Source organism: Anser cygnoides, chromosome 6 (assembly GCF_040182565.1).
Source record: "Anser cygnoides isolate HZ-2024a breed goose chromosome 6, Taihu_goose_T2T_genome, whole genome shotgun sequence".
Lineage (NCBI taxonomy): Eukaryota > Metazoa > Chordata > Aves > Anseriformes > Anatidae > Anser > Anser cygnoides.
Genome location: NC_089878.1, coordinates 20,341,053 through 20,353,363, shown reverse-complemented (window position 1 = coordinate 20,353,363; position 12,311 = coordinate 20,341,053). Strand labels below are relative to the sequence as shown.

General features: G+C 38.7%; 1 protein-coding gene across 11 annotated transcripts in view; it reads left to right on the top strand.

Annotated features, from left to right (window-relative positions):
- RAPGEF4 (Rap guanine nucleotide exchange factor 4) overlaps positions 1-12,311 on the top strand; it is a 154,408-nt gene that overhangs the window by 130,299 nt on the left and 11,798 nt on the right. For 9 of the 11 annotated variants that reach the window (XM_048061611.2, XM_013171541.3, XM_048061615.2 and 6 more), the window contains 6 exons: positions 426-523; positions 3,563-3,688; positions 4,175-4,353; positions 9,025-9,115; positions 11,363-11,413; positions 12,046-12,133. In XM_048061611.2, the coding sequence (XP_047917568.2) occupies positions 426-523; positions 3,563-3,688; positions 4,175-4,353; positions 9,025-9,115; positions 11,363-11,413; positions 12,046-12,133 (633 nt within the window). Of the gene's footprint in view, positions 1-425; positions 524-3,562; positions 3,689-4,174; positions 4,354-9,024; positions 9,116-10,786; positions 11,282-11,362; positions 11,414-12,045; positions 12,134-12,311 lie in introns of those variants that run through there. The other 2 variants (XM_048061613.2, XM_066999263.1) reach the window with 2 other exon arrangements.

Here is a 12,311-nt window from a genome sequence, read left to right as displayed (position 1 = left end):
TGAGATTTGAATTACAGTTGCATTTCATCACTTTCCCATGCAGTTGTCTTTCAAGGAAATTTCTAGTAAGAACAGCTCTCCATATTCTTAAAGCTCAGAGAAGAATGACGTGAGTCCCTAATTATGGCTAAACTTTTGTGGGTAGTTCCTAGAGATGGCAGTGCAGGCTTCTTCACCTGCCTGTGTGGTTCGAGGGGCTGGGATTCCAGTTCTGTATGCCAGTTCTGTAGGAGACTGGCTTGGGCTGAGCTTGTTGTCACATCTCTTCAACAAAGAGGACCTTGTTGTCATCTATTTTGTATCGTGGACATGGGTTTACTGTGCAAAATTTGTTCCCGTAATGCTGATCTGTGCAGCTATTGGGGTCAGTCCTCCTGTAAATTCTACATAGATTTAATAAACAGTCTTCTGTTTCATGTTTACAGAAAAAGTTGTGCTCAAACCTCATGATGTTTCAGTGTTTACAACTCTCAGTGTTAATGGACGGCTGTTTGCTTGCCCACGTGATCAGTTCGATTCACTGGTATGTATGTATGCAGGTCTCATAAAGTTCACCTCTTAGTTAATTTGAATGCTTGGTATTTTTTGCATTATCAATGCTTTAGGTAAAAACTAGTGGAGATATTCACAACAAAGTTTTTTGTAACAGTGCTATGGGACAAGCCTTGAAATTAAAACAGGCTAATGTCATCATTTCCTGAGCTAGAGCAGAAATCCATCTGATCCACCTGACAGAACTTGATCCCAGTATTCTCTGTGTTGCACTGAGCATGTAGGAAGAGCTGAATATTATCACTAAGACATGCAGTAAATCCTGATGACAGAATTATCTCCTCATGGCCACAAGGATATATTATAGAAGACAGAAGTTACCAATTACAGCATTATGGAGACTTGATTCCAACAGTAAATTACTTAAAATCTTTTCTTTCTGAGCCCCACAAAACACTATGTCAAAATCTCAGATAATTCCAACTAGAATCACAGAAAATATTCCTGCTAGAAAGTCTGTTTTTTCTTAAGTAAAATTGCTCATAAGTACTTACAGTTTATACAGTAATTCTAACAATCTCCATGGGGTCTGCTTTTATAGAGTTTGATTTGACTGTACTTTTTGTTCCTTTTATTTCATTAAAAACAAATGTCATTGCCAAGTCATGTCAGCATGAACTCTGTTACTCCTAGCCTTGTTTCAGCCTCCTGTATGCTTTTAACAAGCCACTTAGTACGTATGCCTGATTTCTTTTATAGATATGGTAAAATCTGTGCTTTGCTGCTGCTTTCAGTTTAATAACCAGGGAATTCACATACAGCCTACTGTAGTTCCATGCAGAGATACCTCTTGTTCAGTTTATTAAATTCTGGTGCTCCCTTCAGCTTTAGTAATCCTGCCAAAGAGATACCCTTATGGGGCATGCTACTCTAAAGTGGGGTTGCATTAGTACAACTATGTTGGGTACTTTTTATATGGCTTTCCATCATCTGCATGGACATACCCTTAGCAGAAAACTGTCATGACTTTCTGTGCCTTTTCCCTTGTGCTGTCTATCTACCTTGGGTCAAGTACTCCAAAAGCTACAGGGATCTCTGAGATACAGGGCTGCTACGTGCTAGTTTTTGTCAACTGGACTGACTTCTGTAGGAATTAGGGAAGAACACTCAGCACCTTTTAAGAGGTTCTCATTACTGCACAACAGAACACATCTCCTTATCAAATGCGTTTTTTCAAAGAGATATAAATAACATTGAAAAATGTTACAACCTTACCTCCCTCCCAGTTTAATCCTTTCACATTCCAGTTCCTGGCTGCTGCTTATGTGGATACATTTATTCTCATTACGCTTGGAAATTCCCATGTGAAAATTGTTCTGGGTCAGACGAATTTGCAAATATGCAATGAGTTTACATCTAAGTACTTCTTTCCTAGCCTTGGAAAATATGTGCTTGTTATGGTAACAGCTATGTTGTGTTTGTCTCCAAATAGGGGAAAAAAGCCCTCTTTCAGTCTGTGAACAAGTCTTTTTTCCACAGATTTCCACAAATTAGGGTTTTCTACACAAAACCAGTATACTTCTCATTCATACTGTCTTAACGGAAGAAATTTTGTGTTTGTGCAAATCCCAGGTCAGAGGGATCTGCAGGCTGTTATAAGATTGATGGCTGTCATGATTTTTTTTTTCTAATACCGTGCTTAAATACACTATTTTAAAAATTGTAGATGGAGCATTGAAGGTAATAATGCCTGTGGTTTAGTTTAATTATTTTTAATTAGTTTGTATTATAGTGATATTTGAAATACAAGTTTTCCTGAGAGTGCAAAGCAAGAACTCAAACAAAAATAAAGCTACTACATACCGTGTATTATTGAGAAAGTGACTTGATGTATTAATGCAGTCAGTCCTTTTTCTACAGGTAATAGAATATTCTTTTATAAAAGGGGATTCATTTAATAAGCTCATTTTTGATGTTTCAGTATGTAAATATGGTCTGTTAATCTTGCAGACTCTATTCAGTTGCTACTCAGAAAGGAGCCTGTTGACAATTCCTTGCTCTGTAATTATCTAACAAAGACCCTATGAGAAATTGAGAAAGAAACTTGTGAGTGAACTCTACTGCCCTCTCCTGGAAAGAAAACAATTAAAATGTGGGTTCATGAGAAGCTTTACTGATGTTTTCCCAAAGGGTATTTCAGAGTGCATTTGAATTTGCAAGAGGGTTGTTTGTTAGTATTTAGTCCAGGCTGGTTCAAACACTTTGACCTTAATATATACAGCAGATTACTTCAAATGTAGCTTGATCTCAAGCCACGTTTTAAATCTCTTTATTATAAGATCTACTTGTGTGCAACACTGTAGATCACATCTCTTTTATTGGGTGGTATGGAAATGTCTTTCAAAAATATTTTATACTTGAATGGTATAAAGGATTCTTTCTCATAAGACTGTGTGTATATAATTTTCATTAGTATAGCTAGGCGTTTTGCAGTCACAAATGGCTAATAGTGCATCCTGGTAGTGACAAAGAGAAAGTATAAGGCATATTTTATAAATGAACAGATCTTGCAATCGCTGCCGATTTCTGAAAAGCAACAGATGTAATAATTCTCTTCATTACAATCAGTAATCTACAAAAGTATTTGGCTTTTGCTTTGTGACCTAGTTACTGGTGTATGTGAAAGAGGAAATCAATAACAAAAGCTTTGTGAACAGACCTGTGCTTCTAAACAAATAGGCATACTTTAGGGAACACAACACATATCAAAGCGTTTATTTCTGGCTTCAAATTTTAGGACAATGCTAAAAATAACACACTGAGAACAGTCTGTTTTATTTCCTTACAGTGCCTCTGAAGAGCTTTCAGAATTTCCCTGAGCATCCTGTGCATAGTGGATTCTGATTTAGGCTCACTTCCTAATGCCAGCCTATGGTTAAAAGCAAATTTCACTTTTAGTATGAGAAGCAGGCTTAGGGAAATGGTCACACTAAAAAAAATATGGAAACATTATGGCAGAAAAGCACCAATCATGTAATTTAGCATTTCTGAAATATTTTTCTATTTGTAGGTGCCATTACCAGAACAAGAGGGACCATCTACTGGTACAGTAGGAACGTTTGAACTGATGAGCTCCAAAGACTTAGCTCATCAGATGACAATTTATGACTGGGAGCTCTTCAACTGTGTGCATGAGGTATGAAGATCTATCTACCCAACAGATTAGAATATGTTAGAAAATGTTTAGTTGTATATTGTATGTATATTCACTATTTGCAAAACTTTCTCTGATCTTGATTTTGAAAAATACTACAATAAAGCCACCTACAAGTTTTGAAAGTATGAGGTGTTGTTCCTCTAATTTATTTTTTCATCTTGCTTATAAAACTTCTCCCAAACTTGTGCTGTTTATTGAATTACTTTAGTATGTTTTGTTCAAGATATTGAGCTATTTATGCATAATCTACAGTTAGGCTTTTAGTATGTCTCAGCTATTGATTATTGGATTTGCAACCTAAATTCTTGTCATCTGTACAACGGTAAATGCAAACTGCAGAGCAAGTTTCAGGCTAGTGTAGGAAGTAGATAATATTTACCTGGTCATTATCAGCTTTTTTCCACTGTCCAAAATACAAGATTTCTTAAAACAAACAAAAAAAAACTACTGTTTTCTTTTTCCTAGCTGGAACTGATCTATCACACTTTTGGAAGGCACAATTTTAAAAAGACCACAGCAAATCTGGACTTGTTTTTAAGAAGATTTAATGAAATTCAGTTCTGGGTTGTCACTGAGATTTGTCTTTGCTCTCAACTCAGCAAGCGTGTGCAGCTATTAAAGAAGTATATTAAGATAGCAGCCCAGTAAGTATACAATCACCTGTGAGCTGGAAATTAAGTTCAATATAGTAAAATTGTTATCTTCCTTTTTTGTTTTCAGGAAGCTATACATTGGAGGTTAAAATGTTCTCTATACAGTAATTCTGTCCATTTCCTTATAATGCAGTATAGAAGCTTGTTACTATGTGTTTTTCTTTTTTCCTGTCCTACTCTTCATTCATCCTTGACTCCTAAAAATCTCTGAGCTCTTAGGGCTATGTTTTCACATCAAGTTTGTGAGCAAATATATTTCAGCTCTTTAGGCAAATCCTTCATATATATCCTTACACACATTAGCAAAAACTAATATGTGAATTAATATATAATGACAAAGAAATGATCCTAAATTTTCACAAGAACAGAAGTGTTTCTGGTGCTCTTCAGGAAAACTATTCTGAGAATGGTCCTGAGTGGGAAAGCTGAGTGGGAGAATGACAGAGATGTAGTACAGAGGTGATAAGGCTTATGTTACCTTCAGTCTGCTTCTGATAATGTTCTAATACTTTTGGTTTAAAATGCAACGATATCAATGTCCTTTTTCCCTTAGTAACTGTTGGGTCTGAGGTTGGATAGCAGGAAATTATTGCACTATTCTTTTATTCATATTAGAACTGAAGCTCTTTGGAGCCTTCCTGTTAAAGATTTAGGCCTTGGCTCTTTGCCACTGAAGTCAAGGACCAGGATTTGAGGGATGGATGCATCAGTGGGAGCAGGAGCATGCCCCTGCCCTGCATAGCTGCAGGTTTTTTTTTATAGCTCTTACCTTCTCCCTTCCTTTTCAGTTCATGGTGTATTACGTTAATTACCTGTCACTCGTTGTCTAAACCAACAGTTCACTGAGGGGTATAGTGAGGAGCTGCCTTTTTTAGTGTTTGTCTAAGACTTTGGGTGTTGTGAATAGAGGTCTCTAAGGGGCTTACAGAACAAAGCAGTTCTTACAGTTACACTATGAATTTTAACGTGGGGTTTTTTTTTTTCATTGTTAATGTAATTGTGTGAAGGAAGAGATTACAGTACAGCTGTGATGTCTCCCTCCTCTCAGTTCATAATTCCACATAGCTGAAATCAGTGCTCGCACCGAAACTGTGCATCAGCACTGCTCACAGCTCCGGGAAGGCCCCGCTCTGTGAGTACCGACTTCCTTCTGGGAATGGCTTCGGGCCCTCCCGTTGGAGAGAGCTGGCGATTTTCAAGATCTAGCACGCAGGATCGGGTTTCTTTTCAGAACAGAGGACAGAATTTACCTCTTTAGCGTCTAAAAATACGTGTGCCGCATATTCCATTATCTCACCCCTCAGAGCAAAATCGGGAAGCCAGCGGCGGGCCTGGCGGGCTGTGTCCAGGAGAGGGCACTGGCACCCGCTCACAGACGAGTCGGGGGCTGCTCTGGGCTCAGAGGCTTGAAATGGGAAAATGTTGAAATGTGGTAAATTAAGATACAGTAGTAATTTCCATAAACACTTGAAATCAAGTATCTTAAAAATTACAGTTAAATATCTCCTTAATAAGCCGCCCTAGTCAGTGGGTTCCTCAGTGTCATGGGTTTAGCCCTATGCTATTTACAACAGCTTGACAACCTCCTGTTTACTTCCATGTTTCTGGTATCACTACAATGCTAAAAATAAACAGCTAAAAGTGGTCTGCTCTGCCGAGTCCTCTTTGTCTCCTAAATGCAGAGAAAGCCAAAGCACAAGATTTTCCTAAGTACAAAGCGAGCAGGCAGGTTTAATTGCAGCCGCTGGAAAGGCGCTGGGAAGTTTTGCCAGGCTCCTGCCCTCGGTGCAGTGCTGCCATGGTAACAGGTGCTATAGCATGCGGTAACACAAACACTGCGCACCCAAGTTGGAGGGGAGAAAAAGCTGAGGAATTGGATCAAAAGATGGGGGCCCAGGCCTCGAAGCAAGATCTGTGGGGAAGTTTTGCTTGTGAAGATCCTTGAGACCTAATGAGAACTTTACCCTACCTAGAAGTACTAGACTGATTAGAAAAGTGTTCAGCGCAGCTCGGTGCTGCACGATTAATCTCGCATGACTGGTGGTAACAAGATGCCTTGCACGTCCCAATTTTCAAAGATAGCTGTTACTGAGAACCCTGTTTCAATTCTGTGACACACTGTTGCAGGAAGCACATCGCTTTGTATCTGCCACCCAGTGCACCCTGTGATGTGTGTGGCCTGTCTTTGTCGGCAAGCACAAGGCCAAGTACTGGCTCCAAGTGCTGTGCACGTGTGCTTTCAGTTCCAGGAGCTGTTTTTGCCTTTGCATTTGCTGGGAAAGGATGTGGAGGTTACCACGTTCACCTCTTTCCTCCAGCCATTGTAAGATCAAATTTGGAAACAAAGGGCAGAAGCGAACTACATTTCCTGAAGTGAGTTCTTCCCATATTAATCGCATAATATTAAAGGTCTTCTAGGAAATACTTGTGCATACCTTTGTGGATATCCACAAACACTGTATATATTTCCGCTTTGCAGTTATACCCACAGGCTATTTAGAAACCTTCCTGTGTATCACTACACTCAGACACTTTCACTTAGTTTTTGAGAATCATTCTTTCCATACGCAAGTGTATGCTATAAGCCCAAGGAGCCTCTAAGAAATTTTTGAAGAGAGTGCATGTGTACAGAGAAAATACCAAGATGAATATGCTCATGTAAGTACAGAGAGATTTTAACCATGTTTGTGTTGGAGACAAAAGCACATGTTTATATATGTGTTGACCGTTCACACTAAGGAGAAATTTGTTCCAATACAGACCTTAATGGGAGGTCGAGGGACATCTGCTCCAAACACACCGTGGTACTTTGGATAATTCACTTCCTGACATTTTGCAGGCAGAATATATGCACCGTTGCCAGTGGAGCCACACAGCACTGTTTCTCATTACAGTGTTCCTCTATTTGGAACTGAGCTATTCAGTGTAGAGTCTGTAGAGTTTACTGAATATTTGGTGTATAAAGCCTTATATCTAGAGTGATTTTAACAGGGACTTAGTAAAATTGCTTTGCTTAACAGAATATTTAGCAAACTTACCCTTTTTAAAATAAAAGATAGATTCAAATTACATATTGCAGATGCATTTGCAGCTGCCTACTATGTTTGAGCACCACTGATGTGTGCTAATTATTTTTACCATGCCACAATTTATTCTCAATGTTGCAAGCTGTGGACATACATTCCTTTCTGGATTTAGTTGTGGCTGGGGAAGAGGTTATCACTGACAGCCTTCCCTGGTTGCTTTTCATCCTTATTTCCCCTCAGATCCACTAACAAGGCACTCCCTGACCTGCTCTAGTCTGAATAAGTTGGGGTAGCTTTAGCATTTCAGCTTATCTTCGCTAACCTTGCTCACTGGCCCTAATCTGATGTGGGAGAATTTGTATGAGCAGCTCTGCCAGAAGATCTAAGGGTGCAGCAGTCTCCAACAGGCAGACCATCAGATGGGGAGAGATGATTTTTTCATATGCTCAGTGTTCACACAGTGCAGACACAAGTGAGGCCCAGATCTAAAGGACTCACCCCCTCAATCCATTGAGTCTGGTGAAACAGAGGGACAGAAAGAACAGAATAACAATAAGGTGATGTGGCAATTACGGAGTCGGACAGTAGCATGTGATGATCGTACTAATTTTATCTGGAGCTGAGGATACCTCAGAGAAGCTAAGAGCTTAAGCAATGAATAAAAAAACCCATATGAGGAATGTAGCTTGAATCTTGTGCAATTTTTCTTGGTAAACAGAAAAAGAAGCAGAGGCTGAGGTTCTGAAAACAGATTTTGGAAATTAGTTGTGAAAAAAAGCAAGTAATTTGCAGGAACCTAGCAAGACAGATTTATGAGGCTTTATTCTCTCTTCCCTCCCCATTGAGTCAATGAGCCACGCGATGCAGTCACAGCTGAGCAGTTGTATGGGCTGTTTCTGTCAGAGCTCCATTTTGTCTACTCCTGTATACAGTGTATTGGATCTGCCATAGTACTCACATTTTCCAGTTTTTCCTAATTGGTAACACAAATTCTCATTTGCATTAGGGATAAAGGCTGACCTAGAGCTCCTGCTGCCCTGGACCTCTTTTAATGATGCTGGTAGCAAATGGCAGTTGCTTGAAGCAACCTAAAGAGTTCCAGAAAACACAAGTACTATTTAGAAATCATACACATCGAGGTGTCACTGACACACAGGCATCTCTAGACAGCTGGTCTTCTCTTTAAAAAGACTCAGTGCCCCTGTAAACTGCAATGAAGATCTTTTAGGGATCGCTTTCAGCATTCAGTAGCTGTTCAGAAGCTGTCAGCAAGTTCTTCAGCGAATGGGGTTGTAAACCAGTTGCGTCCACTGGTATTCTCTGGGACTGAATTGGGCCCAGATTCAAGACTGTGCTTCCGGGTGGGGAGGAACTTCAAAGACTCCTTTAATGACCTTGCAGAAGCTGGCACCCAGTGAAGCAGAAGCAGGAGGTCATTTTAAGAGGGAGGGGAAAGGAGCCTCCAGAGCGTGGTGAATTACTCGCACATCAGCAAAGTGGTGTGTCACAGGCCTGCTGGCCAGGGCTGCCAGACTCCAGTCAAATTTATGCTGCATGGCTGGGGTCAGCCTTCTTTAGGTTGTCGTGTGTACTTCCACTCTGACTGATGCATACAACTTAAAACTTTGTGTTTCAGCTGTAAAGAATACAAAAATCTGAATTCCTTTTTTGCTATCATTATGGGACTGAGTAATGTTGCCGTGAGCCGTCTCTCATTAACATGGGAGGTAAGTCTTAGCTACAATCCAGTTCTAAGAAGTTTGACTGGGATTTCTGCTTTTAGTTAGCAAAAACATGAGTTAGGCCTTTATTACTGATAATATTAGATCTAGTAGTTCATTTCCTGAGCATCATCCTTTAGCTAAGGATGACAATTTTTATTAGTGAGGAGGTATACCTGTGGATGTGTTTAGTCCTCACAAGCAGTTAACAAGTGTGACACTACTAGCTTTATTGATGAGCTAAACTGCCCAACAGGGTGAGCGAGTTAGCCTCTTACATCAGCCCATCCTCTTTTTGACTTTACTGGTCATTTGCTCAGATCACTCAATATGTTGTGCTCTAAAATCCATCCTCTGTTTATACATATTATTTGCTGATCTCCATATGGACTCTGTTACCCTAGTAACACAGGGGTTCTGTTTTTCTCTCTGACATGCATTCCCCTGATTACTATCAATTTGGTCTTCATTCTCAGAGCTTCCACCTGTTTCTATGGCTTTGCTCTTTTGCGTACGAGTATACAGACAAGTTGCAGTGTCCAGCAGGTTGAGGTAGTAAACACATGTAACTACTGAGAACGTTCTGGTTGATGAAAGATCTGCAGATTTGAATCTGCACGTATTTTGTTCATTAGAAATTCAAAATAGTTAACATGATGCTACCACAGCCGAAATTTGAACACCTAACAAAGTGGTCTGAACTAGGAGTTCAGACAGACACAACTGAGAAGTCACCAGCCCCATTTTCAGAAGTACATGTTGCAAGTAATTTATGCAATCAGCACTGAAAGCAAAGATTTGCAGATCAGTTTTTAAAAATAATGACCTTTCTTTTGTGGCTACAGAGAGGAATAGTTGGGAGATCTGAGACAGTACAGGCATAGTGTGACGACAGAAGAGGCAATTGGAATTATATACTACATTCAGCAATCTGAAATAGACACAGGGTCTGAGCTTGGGGGTTCACACAGTTCCTTTGTTAGTGTGGAGTATGAACCTGAATTCGGGAAATGTTGTCACACACTGGTTCTGTAGAGAAGTCGATTTATCAGGAGAAGCTCTGCAACTTGATTCTTAGCCATATATATAGACAGAGAGAGAGATTATGCTTAAAAACAAACATATCAAGACCTGATTTTTGCCATATTATCATGCATTTACATTAGTTGCTTGCACAAATTAAATATTTGCAGGTGCAAATGTCCAATTATACCACTTATTTCACAAATACCTAATCTGCATGCATATGCAAACTAGGCACACAGTTGTTCACACACATCATTAAAAATTAGGCCCTTGCTGTGGCACAGTGTAAATATCTTGCTAGGGTACACACTCCAAATGTAGAAAGTATTGCAAAAAATCATTTATGCTCTATAAAGTCTCTATTAATTTTTAATATTACCCACTGCCAGTAGTACTCTGATTGAATCAGGAAATATAGTGAAACTTCTTATTAAAACTAGAAAGCTGACATCTTATGAGTGTGCAGAAAAAGTTGGTCTAATTTCTGAAACTAATTTATAACATATGCTATAGTCTTTATAGTAATATTATTTAATATGTCTAAAATAACAGGAAGATATTATGAACATAATATGAAAATATTTAGTAATGCCCATTTCGCTGTAAATCCCATTCGCTGTGCAATCAACTGACCATAATTTACTTGTGTAGGTATTGTGGACTGAAAACCTATTCATTAATTTATAGTCCAGAAAGCAGTAGAGGCTGCTGGGCACGTCAAGAATTAGAGCAGCAGTTGATGATACATTAGCGTGAACAGAAAACCTCCTGGAAATGCCCAGGCATGGACTTGAATGTTGCAAGGGCAGTTCATCATAGGTATGAATAATTAAGCTGAGCTACCCCTTCGCAAGCTGTGTATAAATTATATTTTCAGATGGGCTATAACGAGGAATGTCCTGAAGCCACTCACTTGAACTTTCACTTAAATTCTGAATTTAGTGATTTCAACATAAACCAAACAAAAATCCAAACCTAAGCATCCCGTAGGAGTAAATCCAAGTTGGGGTTTAAATCAGGATCCAGGTTTCATGGCTGGTCCCGTCTCTATTTATAATCTGGTTGCTAGGAGACATGTTGTATTTTAGATTAGCACATTGTTAGAAATATCTGGCAAAAAGAGCACTTTCCTGACTTAGGGCGTTGTAGAAGGAACTAGCATTTACAGTAAAATTACCACACAAATTGGATTTAATTAAGGTTTGCTATTTTTGTTTTTATTAACAGAAACTTCCAAGCAAGTTCAAGAAGATCTATGCAGAATTTGAAAGCTTAATGGTGAATAGTAATAGATCCCTTATTCTATGCACAATCTGAGCTAATTCAGTTTCTGAGTAACTGATTTGAATTCCTTGATTCAGAACATTTTATATGTCCTTGTTTGACTTTAAGAAGTTTATGATCCCATTTTAGAGCTGCTAAAACAAGTATGTATGACTAATAAATTATACTCTTAGGAACCTACTCTGAGAGAACTTATGTACCACTCAAAGTTAATCTGGGAAACTCAGCAAAGCTTTATCACATGTTTTCTTATAGTGCATATGGGAAATTATATTTTCCAACCTGGATTTTTCCAGGCAATACATTTTAGTGTTACAGAATACTGTCTCTGCAGCTGCAAGGAGGGAGGTAAAATATGTGGTTCCTTTTATGAACAATTTTTTTGTAATCGTATCTTACCTTGTTATTTGATATGAAAACTGTTTGTGTTTAGCAGCTGCATTTTCATTGTGTAAACTGCATGGGAAAATGATAAAAGGCATCCGTAGCTTTCAGATGTACTTTTAAAGCCACAAGAGAAGATAATGATTTTAATAAATGCCATGACATCTAAATGAATGCATGCAGTGTCTTAATACATTTAATAATATGTATTAATAATTATTTGATTTCTCTTTTTTCTTAAGGATCCATCAAGAAACCATAGGGCCTACAGACTAACTGTAGCTAAATTGGACCCTCCAATAATTCCTTTCATGCCACTTCTTATAAAAGGTAAGCTTGGATGCTACCAGAATTATTAACTTGAAAGCTATTTGTCAAATATTTGAAGAGTAAGAGTAAAAAGCATCAAGAAAAAGCAAAAATCAATCTCAGTGTGAGGTATGATCTTTTTCCATTATAAAAAGCATGACACAGAGTCAAGAAAAACTGCTTTAGTGCATCTGAATAT